The 22,100-nt window shown below is 40.9% G+C and overlaps 1 protein-coding gene across 1 annotated transcript in view; it reads right to left on the bottom strand.

Annotated features, from left to right (window-relative positions):
- Window positions 1-326: 326 nt before the first annotated feature.
- The window catches only part of ttc9b (tetratricopeptide repeat domain 9B), a 29,955-nt gene continuing 8,181 nt past the window's right edge, over window positions 327-22,100 (bottom strand). The window contains exons 2-3 of the mRNA XM_086036631.1: window positions 6,920-7,102; window positions 327-5,182 (exon numbers count right to left, since the gene is read on the bottom strand). Coding sequence (XP_085892757.1) covers window positions 5,088-5,182; window positions 6,920-7,102 — 278 coding nt within the window. The 3' untranslated portion in view covers window positions 327-5,087. The remainder of the gene's footprint in view (window positions 5,183-6,919; window positions 7,103-22,100) is intronic.

The raw sequence follows: 22,100 nt of genomic DNA on the forward strand, positions 1-22,100 counted from the left end.
GATTTGAGGTTTGGGAAGAAACACCCAAAAATGTATTAGATCTGGAAGGCGAGCGCAGCATAAGTTGATCCTGCCTTCGTACACCTCATACTACCACATTAGCAGTTTGACGCTAATTCGGTTGTGACTTGGGGTGTCACGCAACATTTACAGTGGTCCCTTGAGATTCATGTGAGCCAATTAACTTAGGTTGTTCTGCAGATTTTTTTTCCTTGAATTGTGAGCACAAACTTGAGATACGAGCCCTGTATAGTGGCACATGCACGCGACAAAAGTCGCTTCACAATATGCAGCAGTTTGGCGAGCAGTGAGCAATTCATCAAAAATAGGCTTCGAGCTGTTTAATGCCACTACCAGTTGAAGTTTACTGTCAAACTAAACATAAAACAAAGAGAAGTACACACTGTGAAACAACCACATAGCTTTGCCTTAGGACAGTCCGTTTAGGTCAATGCTAACATATAATGGAAAACGCCATTGACACACTAACAGTTAGCATCGATAGTTGCAGTTTTAGAAGCAAAGACGATTTGAACACAAATGGCCACAAAAGTAGACAGATAGTATAACAATAGTCACAGGTATATTATCTTTATCGTCCATAGAAAATGAGCTCTATTACAGGATTTTTCTGAGTCACTTGTTTGTGTCTACATGACTACATGAGTACTATACTGCCTCTCGGTGGTTAAGGCGCACATACCAAAAGGAGCAGCACATTGAATCAAATTGCCGCCTTGAATCATGATGCACAAACTTTTAATTCTTCTATTTAACATTTTATTACTCTATGTTTATTTAAAGCACATAATAGTGTGCTACCTTTCCTCATTAAAAAACACAAACGCAAAAGACTGAAACGGATGAATTCATTTCAATGGGAAAAGCTGATTTGAGATACAGTGCGTTTTGAGTTACAAGCCTAGTCATGGAACAAATTAAACTCGCAGAGGTGGGCATTTTACTCAAGTTTGCATGTCCGTCATTCGTCATCTGTCAGCAGCCAGGGTACTCGTCCATCATCCATCAATTTGCCTTTTATTTTTCAAGCGTAACCAAACTATAATCGTCTGTCAGTCAGTCTGTCATGTTATTTGAACCGCGCTTCTGTCATTGAAAATCAAAGGTCCGCCTGTTAGTCTGTTGCCGATCCAGAAAAAAAAGGTCCAACAGATGAAAAATCCATCCATCTATCCATCCATTATCTGAACCGATTTGATTAAAATGGTAAATGGAGTGCACTATGTACATCATGTGTGGGCTTGCCGCTTACACACAAGTTTTATTTTAAAGTTTTGCTTACCTTAACCAGAATCCTATGTCACATGGTTGCCAAATGTACAATCCTGGTGGTCTTCAGTTTCTTCTACTTCTGATGAGGACATATATCTTTTAGTGGTCGGCAAAACAACATTTGGTGCATTACTGCCACCTTCTGAAATGGAGTGTGGATGGCGGCAAAATACCATTTTACAACCTCCTAAGCCCACTCTTTCCAAAAATAAAAATAGGAATGTAAAACTTAACTTACAAGAAATTCTTTGTAAAAATGTATTTGTATTCAAAGCAACTATAGTCATCATGAGGAACTGATGATTGATGATTGTCAGTGCAATCTGGGTTGCGTTTCCGTCTCTCTTCAGCAAAAAGGGCGTCCGTCAATAATGGACCGTGAGGTACGTTCAATCTTGATCAGGTTAGTTATGATTACACAGACGGACGATAATCCACTTACATCCATGCTTAGTCCGTCTTTATTATTTATTTTTTGTCTGTCTATCATCTAACGTTAGCAAGAATGGCGTCTGTCATTATACATATTATACATATACAGACCGGTCCATTGGTCGGACGGAATGCCCACCTCTGTAAATTCAAATTTCATGGTACCACTGTGTAGTATTCATATTTTTGCGGACAAACAGATTATGTAGATGTCCACTTTGTAAACAAATTCAGTGCAGCTCAGCTTTGGCTAGCCATATGCTTCTGGTAGTACAGTCGCACGGCTTTTGGAAGCCTCTCCCATTCCGTTGGTCACGCTGTTCAAACTGTTACTGTTGCGCTTGCCTGCATCATTCATTTCCTAAAAAGAAGAAAGAACACGTTTGATGCTGCAATTTCTTAAAAAGAAAAGATTTTAAGCTGTTATACATTTTTAATTTAACAGTATACAATATTTTCTTTACTTGAGAATCGTTCACATATTGGAGAATATACTGCAGCCGGTTTGCAGTCACTTAATTTTAAAAATAAATCTCTTCCTGTTTATACAAAAGATAAGCATTTTTTTTAATTGTTAGTATTGAGTTCCCTTACTATACTGTAACGCCCTCACTGTATGTCCTGCTTTAACTGTAAATATTCTTTAAGAGGCCATTACATGAACAAACGCCAACCTGTAATTAAATTCCCCTAAGATTCAAGTACAAGTACACTGGAACAACAAGTTGTGTAATGTCCTAAGTGGGTACACACATCCCAATCATTTACATAGGAAAACGCACGGAGAGGGTGAAAACCTTTTTTTTTTACGACATTGTTGACACGTGTGTTTTTCTTTTGGAACCGTCGGACTACTGTGTCTTTTACCAAATAGTATGTAAGTTGTGTTAAGAGTGATTTTTTTCCTCGGTCAGGGCCGACAACCATAAACAATGCTTACGATAACAAATCTTGATGAATCTGCGCTGTCAAAACGATTTTCGGTGGGATATCTCAATGTGTGTTATGTTGGTCGCCATCAAGTACACCACATGCTAGAGAGAGCACAACTTAAGTCGACGTAATGCGTCGAAAGTGGAGTCGACGCCGACTAGTCGCTTTTTTTGTAGTGTTATAATGGGGGGAAAAAATCACAGGAAGAGGGAATGCTTTGCAATTATCTATATTCATCAACAATGGACAGTTTATACATCAAATTTACACAGACATACATATTAGAAGACATTAATTAACGTGGACTTAGGAAAGGCCAGGGGGAAAAAAATCCTCTCACTCGGTGTGCTTTAGGCAGTCAGGTAACGCTTGCACAACTTGACCAAAACGGGACAACCTGTCCTCTCTCTTGGACCCCCACAGCAGCGGGTTCTGCATGGTGGGATTGTGCGATGTTTGCAAATAATTAATTACGGAACCTCTTTGTGTGCGGTGGAAGAATTCCCTGCTCTTCAACTATATGATTAGCAACTAGTCGACGTCAAGCTCTAAACGTCATTGTGTTAAAGTCGACTACTTTGTACAACCCCGACCACACACTATAAAAGCAGTAAACACACACCAGATGTTAAAAATCGGTCTGTGTGTTAGGTCGAACACTTAAGATTTTTTTGTAGTCAACTATAGTGAGATGAAAGTTGGGTTGAAGTTGGTTCATCGATGACATCATTGATATTTTTTAACCACAGTACAGCAGTCCTTTTTTGTGCCAATGACAGGTTTCACGTAAAAGACATATTTCGACTTCAGCCGTCGTGGATGCTCGACTGAACTGAACTGTGCATGTGTGTGTTTGGGATGATGCAAAGTGTAGAATTGAGAGGGGCTTGGACAGTCACAACAACGACCCTGTGGCTGAAGGGGTTTGGGGTCAGGCTTTGGGGAGGCTTTTTGACAACAAGTTGAAGACAGGAAAAAAGCAAACCTGATCGCGATAATGAGGCTACGGACAACTGCACTCTTTTCATTTGGGGTGGGCAAAAGTTCCTGCTCAAAAAACAAATTAATTTCAACAATTAATTTACCAATTATCTAGTGCGATAAATTTTTCAACGTTAAACGTAGATGGGAACAGTGGCGGGAAAGGGGATTGCCCCACTGTGGTCAACCATTACTTTTTAGGGGCCATCATACTCAAGTGCTTGCCTCTGCTTTGCACGCCACTGGATGTGAAATTGTTTGACTAATATTTGCACACAGTATTATTATTTACAATTAATCAATAAACCAATAATGAAATTAGATAAATTAATTGGGGCCTGACCGATATGGATTTTTTTGAAGACGATGCCGATTTCTATATTTGGCAGAATAAAATTCCGATAACCGATTAAACAGATGATTTATTTTAAGAAATGTAATGGATAAATAACATGTTGTTTGGTCTTTAACACTGACAACAATTAATATATGAATTACAGGCACGACATTTGACTGTTTTACATTACTTTGTCCTTTTTTATTTGTTTAACTATACAACAAAGAAAAAATTGTCATAAATGGGACAGTTTTTTGGCAATGATTTTGGGGGGGGCAAATGTTTGACTGTCATTAATTATTTTTGTACTGTGTTAACATTTTAAAAAACATGAAAAAAATTGACCAATTTTTTGCTGATGTTTTCCAATTTTAAAATAGCCAATATCGGCTGATTAATCGGTCGGGCCCTAAAATAAATAGAAAAATAAATCAAATATTAATAGATGCATTTTAATGAACCACTTATGGATTAAAACAGCTAAATGAATGCAAAATCTCAATTCTCTGTAGGCCAGATCAAAACACTTTGCCCACACCTGGTTTAGATGGACATTAAAAACAGATTACAAACACTCAAATTAGCCCTTAATTGAAAAAAACTCCAAGAAACTGTGGTTAAAGGGCCTGAGAGAGCCCTCCCGTTGGGTCGCATTTACAATCAAATCGGACGATGGTCTTGATATGTCGCACGCCCCTCTCAAAGACCCAATCGTGACTCACCAAAAGGCCTCCACGCACACACGACCCAGATATTCTCTCCAAAGAGAGAAGGCAGAGGAAACAAAACGCTTTTTTAAAACAACGACCAAATCACGCAAATGTCCATTATTCACTAGTTTCTTTTGGGGAGAGGACTATAATACAGCAGTTTTCTTTGTTTTTGTTTTTCTTGTCAAGGAAAAAAGAGCCACAGCACCTGAGGGACAAACAGGCATGAAGGAGTTGATAAAACAGGAAGTTCAGAACAACCGCATCCGGGCTGTGGAGGGTCTGTAAGAGTATGGAGAGGATTTAGGATGGTTGGGCTTGGGTGGGATGGGGTGGAGGAGGTGGGGATCGGGGGGCGGGCCTGGTCGTGGGCTGCAGGATTCCAAACGGGGAGGGTCAGGTCAGCCTTGCGTCTCTTTGCTGAGCTCTCGTTCCCGCTGGCCGCTCTTGCTCATCTTCATCTCCGTCAGCTGGATGTAGCGCAGCACGTTGGTATCTGGGAGGGAAGGACGCCAGTGAGCGGAATCCTGACATCTCAACAGATGAAACTGGGCAAAAATGGTGATTTGGCCTCAACCCCAAAACAACTTTGAAGATCCCATCAAATTTACAGTTCATTTCCTGAGGCACCATCTGCCATGGTTTGCTTGTTTTATTGTTGCAACTTGTGTTATCATCATTAATGAGGTCAAATTACTGCAATGGGAAATTTGTTTGAAGGATTTTGTGTCACAAGATTATTTGCCTTTTTGCGTGGCCCGCGACAAGAGAGTTGATTGATATTTTATTATGGATATTATATCTCAAATGCATTTGTCCACATAAAGAAAATAAAAAGGATTTGATGGTTCAACACTGTTTTTTTTTTCCTTGCATTCAACGTAATACATATGGAACACATCAACACTTTATACATACTGTCCAATATTTACTTATTATTAGTTATTCCAAACATGTGCTGCATGCGTGCATTATGAGCCGGGCTGGAGGGACAATAACAAACAATCATCCTTTCATCTGCAAGATGAACAGTGATCGTAATTCATTTCATTTGCGTCCCACTTAAAACAACATAAAGTGTAAATTTGTGGTGTTGGAAATCTGCCACATAAGCAGACTGCCCGTCACTGACGGGTGTGACGTGTCATCATGAAATGACGACTTCAAGGAATGATGAAAACATTACATTATTTACAATAAGTGATAACATAAAAGGCATTACAATGAAAAAAAATTCCATCAAAACACGACTCTTCACTCTCAAGTGGTGGGAGGTGCCTCGCCGTGCTAGCATATAAACAGAGGAGCGTTTACGCCCTCGTGATTGTGACATTACTTGTTGCAGTGTATGAAAGCATTACATTCAAAGTAGGAAAAGACTCGTTAAAGAAAAATAACCCATAACTGGTTATTAACTTTGAATTCAAATCATTTTCCGGATTCCATGACGACATTCGCATCTGCTATGAGTTAAGGGTTGCACTGCCGATCGTCTTCTGTTTGATTTGTAGTTGCTATATCCATTTATATAAATCATTTGTGAAGTGACGTTAGAGGCGAAGAACTCCAGGTTAGTTTTAGGCAGCCAGGTTCCCGAATTGCGCAAGAGTCCTTACTTATGAAGCTGGACATTTTACAAAAAATGTGCGGTTCGTATATCACCTTGCGCCTGTACCCTTTCGCCATCCGTCCATCCGTCTTTTTGTTCAGATGCAACAAACAGTAATCGCTTATAAGCCGGTTCGACTATCATTTTATACGGGTTTCCGTTAGCGTTTCCGTCCAGCAACTTCGACCAGCCTACATAAGGACAAAGGCTGAAGTTATTTTCCCTGTATTGTTGTGTATGTAACTTTGTAATGCAGTCCCTACAATAAATTAACTATGAATTAAATCTGTAAGCAAAAAAACAACAACAAAATATACAATTCAATGTTTTAATCATGTTTTCATTATTCATTTAATTCAATTTTTTTTCAATTTAAAAAGTCGGATAGAGAATAAAGTAGTTACCAGAATAAACTAATCACTTATTTTTTTATAAACTTTGACTACAATTTCAACCTTTTGGCTGCTGGGAAATGAAAATAAAGACCTTAATCAGGGTACTTTTTGGAAAATTCTCAAAATCTAAAAAATCTCCAAAAACAGCAAGCAATTTGGATAGCACACAAACAATGAAATCAGCTTTAAAAAGTAGTGATGCGATAGGTCTGATGTCATGCACACTCACCTGCAGGCTCGCGGTTCTTGGCATCTCGCAGGTAGCGTAGGGCACATTCGTAGTCGCCCAGGTGGTAGAAGGCAATGCCGGCGCGGTACATGGCCTTGAAGTGGTCCCTCTGATGACTCAGCACCTTCAGACAGTACTCCTTCACTCGCTCGTAGTTGACCAGCTCGGATTGCAACAGACAAGCTGCAAACAGGGGGGGGGGGGGGGGGGAAAGGCAAGGATGTTAGCACTACAGCTAATTAATAGCGTACAGATAACAAGTTGCACACTTGCAGTAAAAGGTTGTCCGATAAGGCTAAAATGGGCAAAATAATCAATTTGCCTGGCATCCTTTTATAGAACCACAGCAAAATAGTGCACACTCCATCTTCAGGGGGGTGACAGTGAGGTGACTATAAATAGACAATAGTAATGTGTCACACAATAGAAAAAACATAAAAAGTCACGTAAGCAGTTTTAGCCCCCAGGCAGGGGAGCAATCTTCTGACACACAGAGAAACATGCTACTGACCCCAACCGGTAGCAGGCCACACAGAGAAACGGACAAAAAGCAAAACAAAACAAAAACTATGTTTAATATATTTTTTGGCAGAACATATACTGTCTGTTGCCATTTGAAATAACGTATCTGTGATCTACTTTATTTTTTCTCCGAAATTAAACAACTGAAAGAACATCCTCCGAGACTGGCGATTCCATAATTCATATTTCAATTTTTGACAAAAGAGCAGTCTCATTTGGTCACCATTCAGTGTACCTGAACAAACCTTTGAGACTTTTTTTGTGCTTTAGTGCAAGCCAAAGTCAGCATCAATTGTTTTTCCTCAAGGTCTTCGATCCAACAAATGTAGCAGCAATTCACCGCAGCTTTCACATCAGCTAATGCCCGAAATAACTTAATTAGTAAAGATACACACCCACACACACACGGCTTTTAGTCCACGGAAGGTTTTAAATGACTGCCGATGGCTCAGATATCTTATCGCTCGCCCGCTGTTCCTCTGGTGATCGCAACCAATTGTGGTTTCTACTTTCAGCTTTCCCCTCGTTATTGCTCGCTTCCCTCTCCCCACCTATCGCTCTATGTCCTAATCGTTGTGAAATGTCAAAATAGCTCCCTTCCATTTGCGCTGCCTCGTCCCCGTGTGTCACAGCCCTTTTTCGACCCTCGTCTCATCCTGCCTCTCTCGTTTCTGTCTGCCCTTGACGCACAGACAGCTCTGTGAACAACATGAGTCAGGGACTATTAGCTGGGAGCCAGGTTGAGTCAGGAGCGAGAGACAGAAGGGGGGCGTGCAATGGCGAGGGACAGAGCTGCGGGAAGGGGGTGGTGGGATGCTGGGAGGCTCAGGACCATGAGATGAGGTGAGACTCAAGGGAGTCTACAAGGTGAGGTGGGGTGAGGAGGAGCAGTATGTTAAAAGCCGTTATTGCCTCCCGACCTGCCATCCCCCGTCAGTGTAAGAGTGAGAGATAGTGTGTGTAGGGGTGAGTGTGCGTGTGTGCGAGTGCGTGGTGTGTATACAAAAAGCCAGGGTAAGACAAGGTGAGCCAGGCCAAAGACTAAATGTTCTATGAAGTGAGGAGAAGTCATTATGGAGCTCAGTAAGGCTCTCAGCCTTTTTTCCATCAGTTAGGCTTTTATATAATTCAAACGAATCACTTGAAGTACCACACTGTTACAATAATAATCTATCTATCTATCTATCTATCTATCTATCTCTCTATCTATCTATCTATCTATCTCTCTATCTATCTATCTATCTATCTATCTATCTATCTATCCATCTATCTATCTATCTATCTATCTATCTATCTATCTATACAGTATATATAACATTTTATTTTTTGGTTTTATTTTTTTTCCCCCCTAATGCATTTCAATGGGCGTCCATTATAAACAGATTTTCACGATTCGCTGGTGGGCCTGGTCCATATCCCTCATGAGAGCCTACTGTACACTTTCTATTAGTCTCCTGACAGCAACACTTACTCCAAACCCAACTGCCGGCAAGGCCAAATTGTAAAAATCTTGGATCGAAATGTACCGGTAATGTTTTATTCCCTGTCCAAACCCTCCACAAAGTTTGGGGGGAATGCGTTAAGTCGTTTTTTGAGTAATGAACACCAATGAATAAAGTGTGGAATCAAATCCATCAATTGAACAAGTCACCTGAGTGCAGCGGCACTTGAAGGAGGTAATTTAAATCAGCAACCCATAATGCCGTCACTGTCATCATGGTGTAATCACACAGATTTCCGGAGTCAGGGATCCCCACTCAACTAGCTCACACTGGAAGTGCCTGTCAACAATGCAAGTGCATAACACTGAATAATTCAGCGCGGACATAAGGGAATGGACAGCGTCAATATCAATCAAAGTGTTTTGGTGTTCGGTGGTCGACGTCGCATGCTGTTCAGTAAGTTTGCTGAATGAAAATGGTCTTGTGTTCTGTTTTGTTTGCCACTTTAAAGAAAAATGTCAACCTAAACCTATTTTTTTTTTCAAGAATATGTTCTATGCAAGCCCACTAGTTGAAACAATGCATTCTGATAAATATTGCGTTTGTGGAATAAGAGTTAATCCACCCCTTTTTAGCCATCTCTGGGGGCTGACCTGTTTTCTCAGCCGTGATTGGTCGTAACCTGAGCCCTGAGTAGTTGTGATGTCATTTTCAGTTGACAGAAATGACAAAATGGCCGCCCCCTGAGATGGCTAAAAACAGGTGGATTTTGCTGCTTAACTCATATTCCACAAAGGCAATATTCACTACTAGTGGGCCTGCTGCGAACATATTCTTGAAAAAAATATGTTTTGGTTGATTTCTAAATACCTGTGAAAACAATAATATTACCTTAAAACCAAAGTTTTGTGAGAACCTAATGACAAGACAACAAAGAATTTCAGGTACTTTACGCATCTATTTTGTTTTTCCAACTGTTCTTCACACGCCCATCCATCATGTCCCTCATTAGTGGTCATGAGCACGGCTTCCAGAGGGATTCTGTTACAGCCTGTGCCTAATGGCCGACACACTTCAACAGTGGGTTGGCACTGACCCACAAGGCAGGCCATATAGTGCAAACATCACACACAAAACAAGAACGAACAGTGCCGAAGGGGGCAGAGACCATGGGATAGTCCGAAAGATTGTCACAGTTGCGGGTTTTGATGGTGATGGTGGCAAAAAGCTGGAGGACCCAAGCGTAGGAAAGCAAGGAGGGCAGGAGGGCAGGAGTCTAAAAACAATTTATTTTCAAAATGGGCCAACACTGAATGTGGAATCAAAATGACTTCATTAACAGGTTAAAAAAAATAAATAAATAACCCTAACGTGTAAGGCAAGATATCACATATTGTTCACTTTCCATCCAATTATAAAATGCTGATCTTTTCAAAATGCAGAAGCCAGTCTAACATTAATAAATGGATGATTAATCTTTCATCATTGTTTCAGAGAAAAGGGAAAGCATTTTTTTGCAGGTACTTATGATACCAAGTACTTGGCTACCAATGCATTTCAATGGGTGTCAATTATATGTTGATTTTCCCTATTCGCAGGCTGGCTCGCCTCCTATCACCCGATGTCAGGGTGAAACAATGACATTTTATTCTTATTATTTTAGTAATTGTAGTTGCTGGTAAAATGTCAAAATGGGTCAAATTTGACCCAAGCCGTATGAAAAGGCCTAAATACACCAATTCAACGTCGGAGGTCATGAAGCATCGTGGCTCGCCTCCTATCACCCGATGTCAGGGTGAAACAATGACATTTTATTCTTATTATTTTAGTAATTGTAGTTGCTGGTAAAATGTCAAAATGGGTCAAATTTGACCCAAGCCGTATGAAAAGGCCTAAATACACCAATTCAACGTCGGAGGTCATGAAGCATCGTGGCATCTGATTGCGTCGTCTGATCGATGTAGCGAACACTCTCATAACATCGGACCTCGCCAGGAAGCGTCTGGTGGGCGTTTCAGCATGTTGAATCGGCGTCGCCAGTCGTGACATTTAGTCACTCTGATTGGCTGTTAATTAGCAAATCAGCGCTCGGAGCACGAGCGGGAAGTGACAAATGAGGATAAACAGTGAGCACGCCTTTGCTGCCTTAATCTTCTGACAAGTACAAGAACGAGGGTTGACAATTTAATCATTGACAATACCGTGTCAAGAACGTGAGGGTTTACTTCGCGTGGGAGTTCATTGTTGAGCGAAGAATATAGCTGAATGCATTAATGTTTTAATAATCCGCCCCCGGCCATTAGCTTTCGAAAAGTTGTCTTTTTTCCAACCATTTGGAATAGTGACTACCGCCGCCGATGGTATGGAGGGGTATTACATCTCTCCTATGCGCAGAAGGTACATTAATGGTCAGCGTTGCTGTCTGTCGTTGCGGTGTATTCGCAGGACGTGCCGACAACCGGACGGACGCCACAGGGTGTAAGCGTCTGTCACAGTTGGCCAACGTCGGATTGGTCTATCTAGGCTTTAAGGATTAAATCCCACCCCCCCACCACCACCACCAAAAAAAAAAAAAAAAAAAAGCATTCTGTATGTTCAAATACTAACTGGCCTGCCGCTCCCTGTTGGACCATTAGGCAGATGGATGGCATGACAGAGGAAGGGTAGTGTACTGAAATGCATTAAGGGTGTGATTATGACAGGGCACTTGGAGCAGGTGGGGCACAGACACACACACGCACGCACACACAATACACAAGCTCAATTAAAAACAGCAGAGCAACATCCCTGAAACTACACCCTGTACCATACTTGGAGACAGTGTGTCGGTACCTTAGTGGCTTTTTTATTACAAGCAATATTACATGTGGGCAAGCAAGAGTTGGGAACCTTAATCATGGCTCTAAAGAAATCTTAGCAGTTTAAATGATTTGCTAAGGCCAAGTGATGTGGTTGTTTTAAATAAATAACCGTCAATTCTCTCTTTTTTTTCAATACAATACAATACAATACAATATGTTTAGTTTGACAGTCATCTTCACCAGGGACAGGCAATCAACACGCTCTTTTAGCTCGCTCGCTAGCTGCCAAACTGCTGTTTTTTGTGTTAATTGAGTTTTCTGTCACCCTGTAGCACTTAAGTCTCAAATTTTTGCTCACAAGTCAAAGTAAAAAATGTAAAAGTCACGGCACTCTTAAGTCATGGTACTATACTGTGTTTTGACAGAAGAACAGGAGAGACCTGTTATTAAAGACACATGAGAACTCTCTTAAATTGTGGAAAAAAAATGTGCATGTCTTTTTTAAGGTTCCACTCTACTTGTTCTTGTGTATATTAGCATTAGTGGATTAACTAACACAGCCGCAGACCAATAAACTGATGTTTACAGACGTCATTACAAAGTGATAGTTGAGAAGGAAACATAAATCCTCGTAGGCGGTGAAGTGACGACCCTTTTGGCCTCTCCGAGTCAGGCAATTTCTCCCGAAATAATGAGATGTATGGATGCGCTTTGGCTTTGTGTTAATTAGAAAAGCTGCATTTTACGGGAACATTTGCGCCGAAAAAGGCCGACTAATGAGATGTGAAGTCGCTCAAAGGGAGTGAGCGTCGCAGGCGAGGCAGGGAGGTTTGTCTTAATGAGGAACCTGATGTGAGCGTGGTGACGGAAGAGTGAGCCGAGGTTTAATGGGATGGCAACGCTGACTGATAATTGTCAAACTACTGAAAATGTAGGAAGAGAGTATGAATTGTGTGGATGTACAGTACTGTGCAGGTCTTCGTCCTCCATTAGATTTGCTGTTTTAGCAATGATGACTTTATATCACAACAATGTCACTCAGTAGAGCAGTGACTCCCAACTACCGTGCCAAGACGCACCATTCTTTATAATGTAATACAAAAAACGCATCTTTGTTTATCTATATACTGTATGCTAACGTCTATGATGAATAAAGTTCTTTTTAGCAAACACTTGCTGTCTGTGCGTTATTATTCTACATAACACTTTGATGATGAGGATGGAGATTCGCATGGTGCCGTTACCCTCGTTCCTCGCCGCCAGTCCCATAGTATCGCTGGTGGGAAAATGTAAAGACTACCAGCGATCGGAATAGGCAAAGCTACTAGCAAGGCTAACAGCTATTCTCATCAACAGCAAGCTTTTTTGTACTTTGGACCCGCGTAGATGCCAGCAAATACGTTTGAACATACTTGTAGTCTTAGGTTAGGTTCACATCGCAGGTCTTGATGCTCAATTCGGATTTTTTGAAAAAATCAATTTTTTTTTGTGTAAGCGTTCATATTATATAATCAATGCGACCTCGGTCTTGTCTGCTGTATGAACACATGCGTCAACAAAGTGGCCCGCATGCGGCAGAAGAAGACACGACGTCACACCCGACGTTGTGTTTGCGGAAGTAAACGTGGTCCAGCGTGTCGGGGCATTTATACAGTCAAGCGGTTAGGTCGTAGGTAGAAATAAATACAGTATTTAGGGGAAATTATGAGGCGAGGCTTTAATATCTCATTTCATGGAGACATCACTAACGATGACGTATAATGCTTCATTTTCAAGTGATATTCAAGTATATTAAAGTCAAATATAAAGTCTATATTGTTTCTCAAAACAACTTTGCAGATTCGATCCCCTGTTGCCAGCTCTGTAAATCCGCCTGCGCGGAGCACATTTTGGGCTCCGGACGACGTCAATGTCGGATATATGCGACCTGGCCGTTCAGACCGCGAACGCATTGGAAAAGATCGTATACGTATTCGATCTAGGACCACATATGAAAGCGACCCAGGTTGCATTTGAAAAAATCGGAATTGAGCCGTTCGGACGGTCATAAAAAAATCAGATACAGGTCGCATATGGGCAAAAAAATCCGATCTGCGTCGCATTTGCCTGCGGTGTGAACCTAGCCTTAATGTCAACAACATAGCATTTTGTCTCAGCGTATTGACTTAGTTAAAAAAAAGTTTGAAAAAAGGAAAACATTTTTTGCCTTTGGCCTACATTATACCAATACATTTGGAAATTAAATTATCAAACATTGTTCATTAGTAACTTTTATTGGTTTGTTATTATGTTTGCGGTGCATGATTTCTGTTTTTTCCCCATAATGCCAAGAGGTATTGCACATATGCATACTAAATGAAAAAAATTGTGTGCTGTTACCCTTGTAAAAAAAAAAAAAATACTGACAGTCCTAAAATAGCGGTGACAACCTATAATTTAGCGATGACGGAGTGACGGAGTGACGGACTGATGACTGAAGGACTGGGTCGGCCTGAAAGAATGACAGACTGATGATGACGGACTGGCGAGCGGCCGCTGTCGAATGACGAATGGCAGCCTGGCGAAATTTACTGACGCGTCAGAGTGATTAATCTGATTGGCTGTTAGCTAGCAAATCAGTGCATAAAATAGAAGACAAATCAATCAACAGTATGGAAAATGGCATCAGCCGTCGGTGAGAATTGATTACCGGTACTCTGATTGGCTATTAGCTAGCAAATCAATGCATGAGATAGAAGTAGAATATGAGGTACACAGAGTACACGCAAAGCAACAGCAAAGAAAATGGCATTTTGTACAAAGCAATACATTGGGATAAGCAAAAGGGTAGATTTGGTTTTTTTGGGGGGGTGGCAAAGTTGTGTGTAATGTGTGCATTTTGATGGTGCAGGAACCCAGCAGCTTTGCCTGAGGCATCATGTTGAGTCTTCACCGAGACTGGTTTTCATTAAGATACAGCTAAGAGTCTGGGGGCAATGAAACAAGCTGCTAGAAGAGACACAAAGTGGAGAGGGATTGAGGCAATGAGGGAACTAAATTCATTAACAGAGGAGGGAAATGGAAAGCACCACCTCTAACGCAAGATTAGTTTTCCGCTTCCTGACATTTTGAACTCATTTCCTCACCGGACTCGTCTCGCAATCCGGCTCACTTGAAGACATTCCTTGGCCCCGCTGATTAGTCGGCTGTCTATCACCTTGTAATTAGTTGTGCAGGAAGATACCGTGCAGGAAGAGAGAGCGATCACTCTCCCCTACAGCACTACTCATTTCCTCATACATTCATCGCTAACCCCTACTGCAAGATGGATTTGTTCACACTCGCCACTCACCTCCCAGGTTGCAAATTTCACGCCATCAGCAGGTTGATTTTGAGAAGTGTAGTGGAATCCGCTTCAGGAACTGAATTGCTTTTGTGACTTTGCTTTTGCTTTTGTGAGATTAATGTTTCCGATTGAAATACATAAAAATGCAATAAATCCATAAGGTTTGATTCATTATTAACACAACAATAGACTTTTCATTCCTCCAGACCAAACTGCATCGCAAGATCAAAATCACAAACACTAACAAACGTTCTAAGGTTACCTATTATTTCCTTTATTTATTCATTTTATGTTTTTTTCTTTTTACAACAGTAATACATTTAAGCTTCCTTGTTGGACCCCCTTTCTCTGAAAGCAGTTGTATTTTTGTGTAAATCACTTGTTTTTTTCTGTGGAATAAAAGTAAATCGTTTTGTTATAGTTGAGATAAATAAATGTAGAAGTTGTACCTTTGTTGTCATTACGTTCTGTTGTTGAAGTCTTGTCCTTATATGGTCGTTTTTGTTTAGTATACCCCTCAAAGGCCAGGTATGGCTACTGCTTTTAGGGGTGTGCTTCTCTTGCACTGACACATTATTGTTACATCATCGATTGAAACAGTAAATAATAATACATTCTGCCTGTGTGAGAGCCACATGTCTAAGCTCTTTAAATCTTTTATGTTATGAATTATGTTTCTGTCTGCTACAGGGGCTGAGATATTAATCATTTTGTAAGTGTTGAATTTCTGGGAGAATTTCAGGTTTTCAAGGGTAATTCCAAAGGCGATCTTAGGTTTTGGGGAGCTGTTGAGACAGGCGCTTTAGTCCTTAATGGATTAAAGGGACAAATGGACTGATGGGGCTACAGATTGTTTGCTTTTTTGTTTAAATGTTATAATAAAATTGATTGAAAAGGAAGTGGTGTAATTTAGTTTTGAGCACGCTGATGAATAGAACAATATAATTTGTTAAGTGACAAAGACTTAGGGATCTATTTTCACTACTTTCGTGGCCAGTGTCAATCCTACACGGCATATGGCATAACTCTGTTTCACCAATCCAACGTAAGCATTAGTGACGTTTGTCTCAATTTCATCACTCAATTGGCTTGCTGATAATTTTGCAGTCGAGCCTAAGCCAGCAGATCTGTGAGAGGGAGCATCGCGGGTCTGTGGGAGTGGTCAAGTTTGATTTCAATCACGGCCAATCAATGTGGCTCTTTTCTTTCCCTTTATCTCATTCACGGACAGCCCGGGTAAAATAATGAACATTTGACTTCTATAGCCGTCAGTGGCAGTGAATGATAAATGGCGCACTGGTCGTGCACTAGTCTAGTCGTGGTGGAAACACATCTGCGCTGTGAAATGGGCAGTTGGAGACAGACCCCTCACCCCCGATTGTTTGTCTGCTCCCCCGTAGCTGTGCCGCCCAGTGGATTGATTTAAAAAAATAATAATAATAATTCAGAGGGTTTGATGGACGCCATTCACATATTTATGAATTAAATACATTGTAGACCAGCTGCACGTTGTAGACGTGGTCCGAACAGGCGTAAGGTTTGGATCGACTTCCTGCCACCAAATAGTAACCCCGCCAGGCACAGTCTGTCTATTCATTGAAAAAAAAAGCCAGAGGTTTTATTCCTAAAAAGTATATTTAATATCATTGCAAGCTACTTTACTGCATTTAAAATATAGGAACATAAAAACTGTAAACATTAAGATATTTGAACATGTTGTACAATACCTTCTTTTAAACTGACCTAAAAACTACCAACTGCAACATCGATAAAATGCCCACAAGCAAATGGCTGTAGAAGCATGCACTACGCACTATGTTACCCTTATTATTTTCTGTTGTTCAAATGTCACATAGTCGTGCTTTTAAAGGCCTGATGCACTATGCTACTCACAAAATACTCATTTTTTTGGACAGGACATGATTTAATTTGACGTCAGAGCACTCGGACAGAGCGAACGGCCTCTCCTGGCCCCCCTGCTAAGAATAGCTCTCCCCCTCCAAGCCATGCTGCTCGTTATCATGAAATCATGGCGCTGGCTTTATCATGATGGCTCGTCTGCCGCGACGAGACTCTGAATTATCGTCCACTTGCCACCTTTGCACACCAATTTCAGAGCCTTTTCTACTTCTGCTGTCACAGAAGGGTAATACCGTGTCATGACAAAAAAGGGGTGCAATTGAAATTAAATAAAGCATTCGGACTGGAGGAAGCCTATTCCATAACGGCATGCTGCAATCTTGTTTCATCGTCCGTCTGTCCACAAAATGGGCATCCATCCGGGGCAGACGGTACAATGCAATAAAAACTGAATACTTATTGCATTATAACGCAAAGGTTTTGCAATCAAACGCAATAGTATTGCGTTATAAATCAATCTTAAATATTCTCGTCCTGTCCCCTGGCGGGCTGCGGTCTAGTGAGGTGGGGTACTGACGGAATATAAGGACGGAAGCACTTTAAAAGGACGAGGACGGATGGTGTCGGAAGACAATTATTCTTATGAATAAGGACGGAGGGACGATGATAGAATAGTGCCACGGTCGCAGATGGAGGACAGAGGAAGGAGGACGGACCAGCAAAATAGGGTAAAGTGCCCAGCTCTGGTAATTTGTTTAAATGTCAGTGGACTTCTATTTTGCTGAGTTTACTCATGAGAGGAATTATGTTGTGATTTTCCTATTGCTCTGTGGCAAAAAGAGCTCATCATCTCACATTTTCCTTGAATCAAGTGAGCTAAAATTAAAATTAAATTGATTAATTTAATAATGAAAAAAATAGCATAATGTACTGTAAATTAAATAACACAAGTAATTGGAATGTTACAAGCATATGATAATAATTAATTAAACAATAAAAAAAGACTAATCAAATCAATCAAATACTTGACAAACAAAATTGAATTAATAAAATAGAAATATTAAAAAAAAAAAAAAATTAACATTACATCGTTAAAAAAAAGTCCAAAATATTTAGTCAATAAATGCTCATAATATATACAAGAATACATATTTGTTCACTCGTTGCAGTCAAAATTTTTCATATATTTAGAATGGTCCTTGAACAGAGGTGCGCAGAGTAGCTAATTATTGTAGCTACTGTAATATGACTTAGCAGTAACTAAAAGTAGAAAGAAATACAGATAATTACCTGAGTAAGTATTAAATGGAAAAAAATTACTCAAGTACTGAGTAACTTCTGATTTATATTCTTAATAAGAGAATGAATGTCAAATAAACAAAATTATCAAATAGGACTGTAAAACTTCAGATATTGCCCAACAATATCACTTTTAACTAACACAATAATACATTTAATCTTTATAAGATAACATCAATGAAGGCAAATTGAGTCACATGAAACTGCCTTAAATTAATTTGCTTTGTTTCCACAGCACAATGAAACACTTCAGGCTCACCAGGTAGAAATCACATATAAACCTGCAACGTGTTTGCTCACGTTCAAAGTACAGTTCTGGACATTAGTAGGCAGAAACCGATGACGGCGCAGACCTACACTACAGTACCTGATGTTTTCATAGTCTGTAAGGTCAACAGTTTGAATACTGTGAAAGGAAATATCAGAGTAAATCGTTTTTTCCCCACTTTAAAATGGTACTATTAGTGTCACTGTCACTTGCGAAACCACAATAAAGTCAATACGATTGTGGCAAATTTGCTCCAAAAACAGACATGAGCAAGCATACTGCAGGAAATTATAAGTAATTTCCTCTCCCGGCAGAGGTTGGGCCAGAAATAAACGTCCAACATTGGAGTCAGTTTGCACCCTTCGCCATTGTCCGCCACTCCCAAAATAGTTGCTGACTCAGGATTAATACTCATCTGCTTAAACATTTATAGCAATGAGGAAGCTACATCATGGATGATTCCTCTAATGCTCCCCACCATTGTCGGTAATAGTTGGGGTGGGGTTAATGCTGCTAAAGAGGATGAAGTGCAGGCCATGCCCGGCCATTGTTTACTTATTTACGGTAATCAAGCTGTATATTCTGTTTAGTGCCAGCTTACTTTTTATTGGGAGTAAAAGCAGATACTCAAATAGTATTTAAGTGCAGTTTAATAAAGTATAAAAAGGCCTTTTAGTGAGGTTGTCTGTGCTTTGAAAGATTTGTTTTGTTGCTGCTCTTTGCCTGATTGGTCACCAAATGTCATCGGTGGACACAACACAGACGTTTTGCATTTTGCTCTGTGTGACATCTGCTCTTGTAGTCTACCAAACATGCTGATTGTCTCAGCTCTGGGTGAAAAAAAACAAAGTTTTATGGGGCATCCACCACAAAACTACATTCAAATATCCCGCTCTGTCTTGACCTGACCTATGCAGTCCAATCTAATTCAACCCTCTCCTCTCCTGTTATGTATCCATGGATAATTGGATGAGATAATGGATGGATGAACGGATGGATGGATTTTTCATCTGTTAGACCTTTTTTTTTTACTTCTGGATTGATGATAGACGGATTGGTGGACCTTTGATGTTTACTGATGGTTTCTCAATTGTGTTTTGAGGAGGTGCAAAATGAACATTTTGCCTCGTAAATTGCAATTCTAAAAGGCTTATTTTGAGGAGTGCAAAGCAGCTCCTTTCATTCCCTTTAATTGAGTTGCGCTAGTCTCGTACTACAGTCTCGACATGATGAAAGCACATCTGTGCCATGAAGTGAGCAGTTGGAAACTGCCCCCCACTCCAATGGGTTGAGATGATTTAAAAAATGATTTTCTCTGGATGGCTCTTCTCTTGTTTAGAGGTCACAGAGTGCCTTCCGTCTTGACTTGTCCCTTTCCTGCTTATCCTCCTCGCTTCTGAGAATAATTCCATCATATTTAAGAGATCTGTCCGGTTTCGCTCGCCGTGTCTTATTTTAGACCCTCGCATTCTTTGGCGCTGGCCCCCTTTCCCGCCCCATCACCCTCGTCCGAATGCTGGTCTAATCTACGGAGTGAATGTGAATAGATGAGCGAGCATAGTACAGTGTGAGTACAGTGGAGGGTGACCGAGCCATCTGCAGCTACCACGAGCTTGCCATCCTGCTCTATCCTCACAGAGGGACACCAAACGCACCTCCCTGACCATCCCCCCCTTCTCTTGCCCTTGAACGGCACCTGAAATTCCGCCTTTTCCCCCCGAAAGCACGCGACAACTTTTCTAGCTAGTATATAGCCTCCATTTCATCTCTCCTTTCCTCGGCTGCAGAACCCCAGTGAGGTCGTTGGCGGGAGATGAAAGGGAGGACTTTTGTGATGTGTTCTGTTGCTGCTGCCGCAGCGGACTGTACCGGGGAGCAACCCGCTGTATGCTGTTACGTGATTCCCCCAATGCATGGGCCACTCCTCGAGGTTACCGAGAATGTGGAATATTGTTAGAATCGCAGTGTTTTGCCTCAATGAAGAAGGCTGCCGTGCAAACAGATGTTGACGACAAGCTGTTTAGAGTGAGGTAATTATGATATGAAAGGTTCTATATAATGCCTTGAAGGATTTAAGTGCTAAAGTTAGGATAACAGCTATGGAAGCATACAGAGAGCGAAATAAATCGTTGGCAACGGCCCCTTTTGATTTTTTTTTTTTTTTTTTACCTAATTGATGGACATTATCTTGAGAAAACAACTACACTGATATCATTGTCAATAATAAAATCCATCTAAACGCACGTTTTCTATTGCACCTGCCTTTGACTTGTCGCCAGCAAATCGCAGGACAAAACAACCATTGTCTCTCACGTTCACATCTATGAATTTCATCCTACGGATTAAATTCGTCAATCAAGGTACCAAGTGCGTGCATAACACGCTTTGACACAAATGACTTGGAGGGAAAAAAGTTGAGTAGTGTTGGCCTACCAAATACATAATGGCAAGCCATTCTGCATGGGTATCGTTAGAACCTTTCAAGGCTTCCAATCTTCAGTGGCACTTGAGTTTAAATATCAACCAGGAATTTCAAAATGGGAATAAACTTCTCAAACACAAGGTTGTTCACTTAAAAGTGAGGCAGAAAAGTAGACATAGTTGTTCCCAAAATTTATGAAGCACTCGTATCAACTTGCCTAGAATATTTCACAGGCTACGAAGGTATACAATGAACGGGAGTTCGTCAAAACAGGCAAAAGAGAGATAGGGAGTGAGGGGACATGATGGAGCAGTTTATGTATGCTTCTGTGTACGCTGTGGCTCTTTGCAGTAACAGAGTCGAAATTGTGGCTCTTTGCCTTTGAGTGGCTGGCCACCTCTACTCTATCAGGAGTGGCCATCTGTAGCTCTGACCACATTCGGAGTGCCCCCTTGACCAGAGCTGGGCATTTCACGAAACATTTGCGGCCCGTTTATCGCCTTCCAACTACAGTCCAGCTAGGGTACCCTTCCGCCCTATCCGCCATTTTGTCCGGCCGTAAAAAACAGTACCCGCCTGTGGGCCGGTCCGCCTATCGTTTTAAACGGGCTTCTGTTAGCGTTTGCGACTACAAACTGCGACCAACTATCGCTAAATATTGATCCGTCTATCCATCTATCCGCTGCGTCGCTCCCAAGGCTGCAACTCAGCTCATGACTCATGTTGGTCGCGAGGAAACAAAGAAACTTGTTGAGGCAGACATCAGAGCCAGCAGGCTTTAGGAAAAGTCAGAGTTGCAGATTCTCAAAAGGGTCGCTTCATCGTCTCCCTTTTTTGAGCCTCTGCTTTGTTCAATTTATGATGATGCGAGTCTATTTCATCCACAACGTATTTTAAAGCAGCTCTGTTGTGAAAGAACATCAATATTTGATCAAAGAAGCAGTAACTACAATAGGACAAGGTTATTTTGGTTACCCATTACATTACCGCAATCCTTTTTCAAGCTTCTCAATGGTCATGTTAGATAATTCATATGGCATTGTAAAATACCCCTGATATCTTTGGCAAAATTAACACGGGACGACGATTCGGGGGATTTCGACTTCCTAATTTTAAATACAAATATCTAGCAGAAGAAATTGGGTTTGTATCATCCCTCTTTCAGGACAGTGAGGTTCCTTCTTGGATACAAGTTGGGTTGCACCCTAAAGGAAAGGACTTATCATGACTTTGTTTATAAAC

Source organism: Filicampus tigris, chromosome 7 (genome assembly GCF_054856515.1).
Source record: "Filicampus tigris isolate MCC_2025a chromosome 7, RoL_Ftig_1.0, whole genome shotgun sequence".
NCBI classification, from domain to species: domain Eukaryota; kingdom Metazoa; phylum Chordata; class Actinopteri; order Syngnathiformes; family Syngnathidae; genus Filicampus; species Filicampus tigris.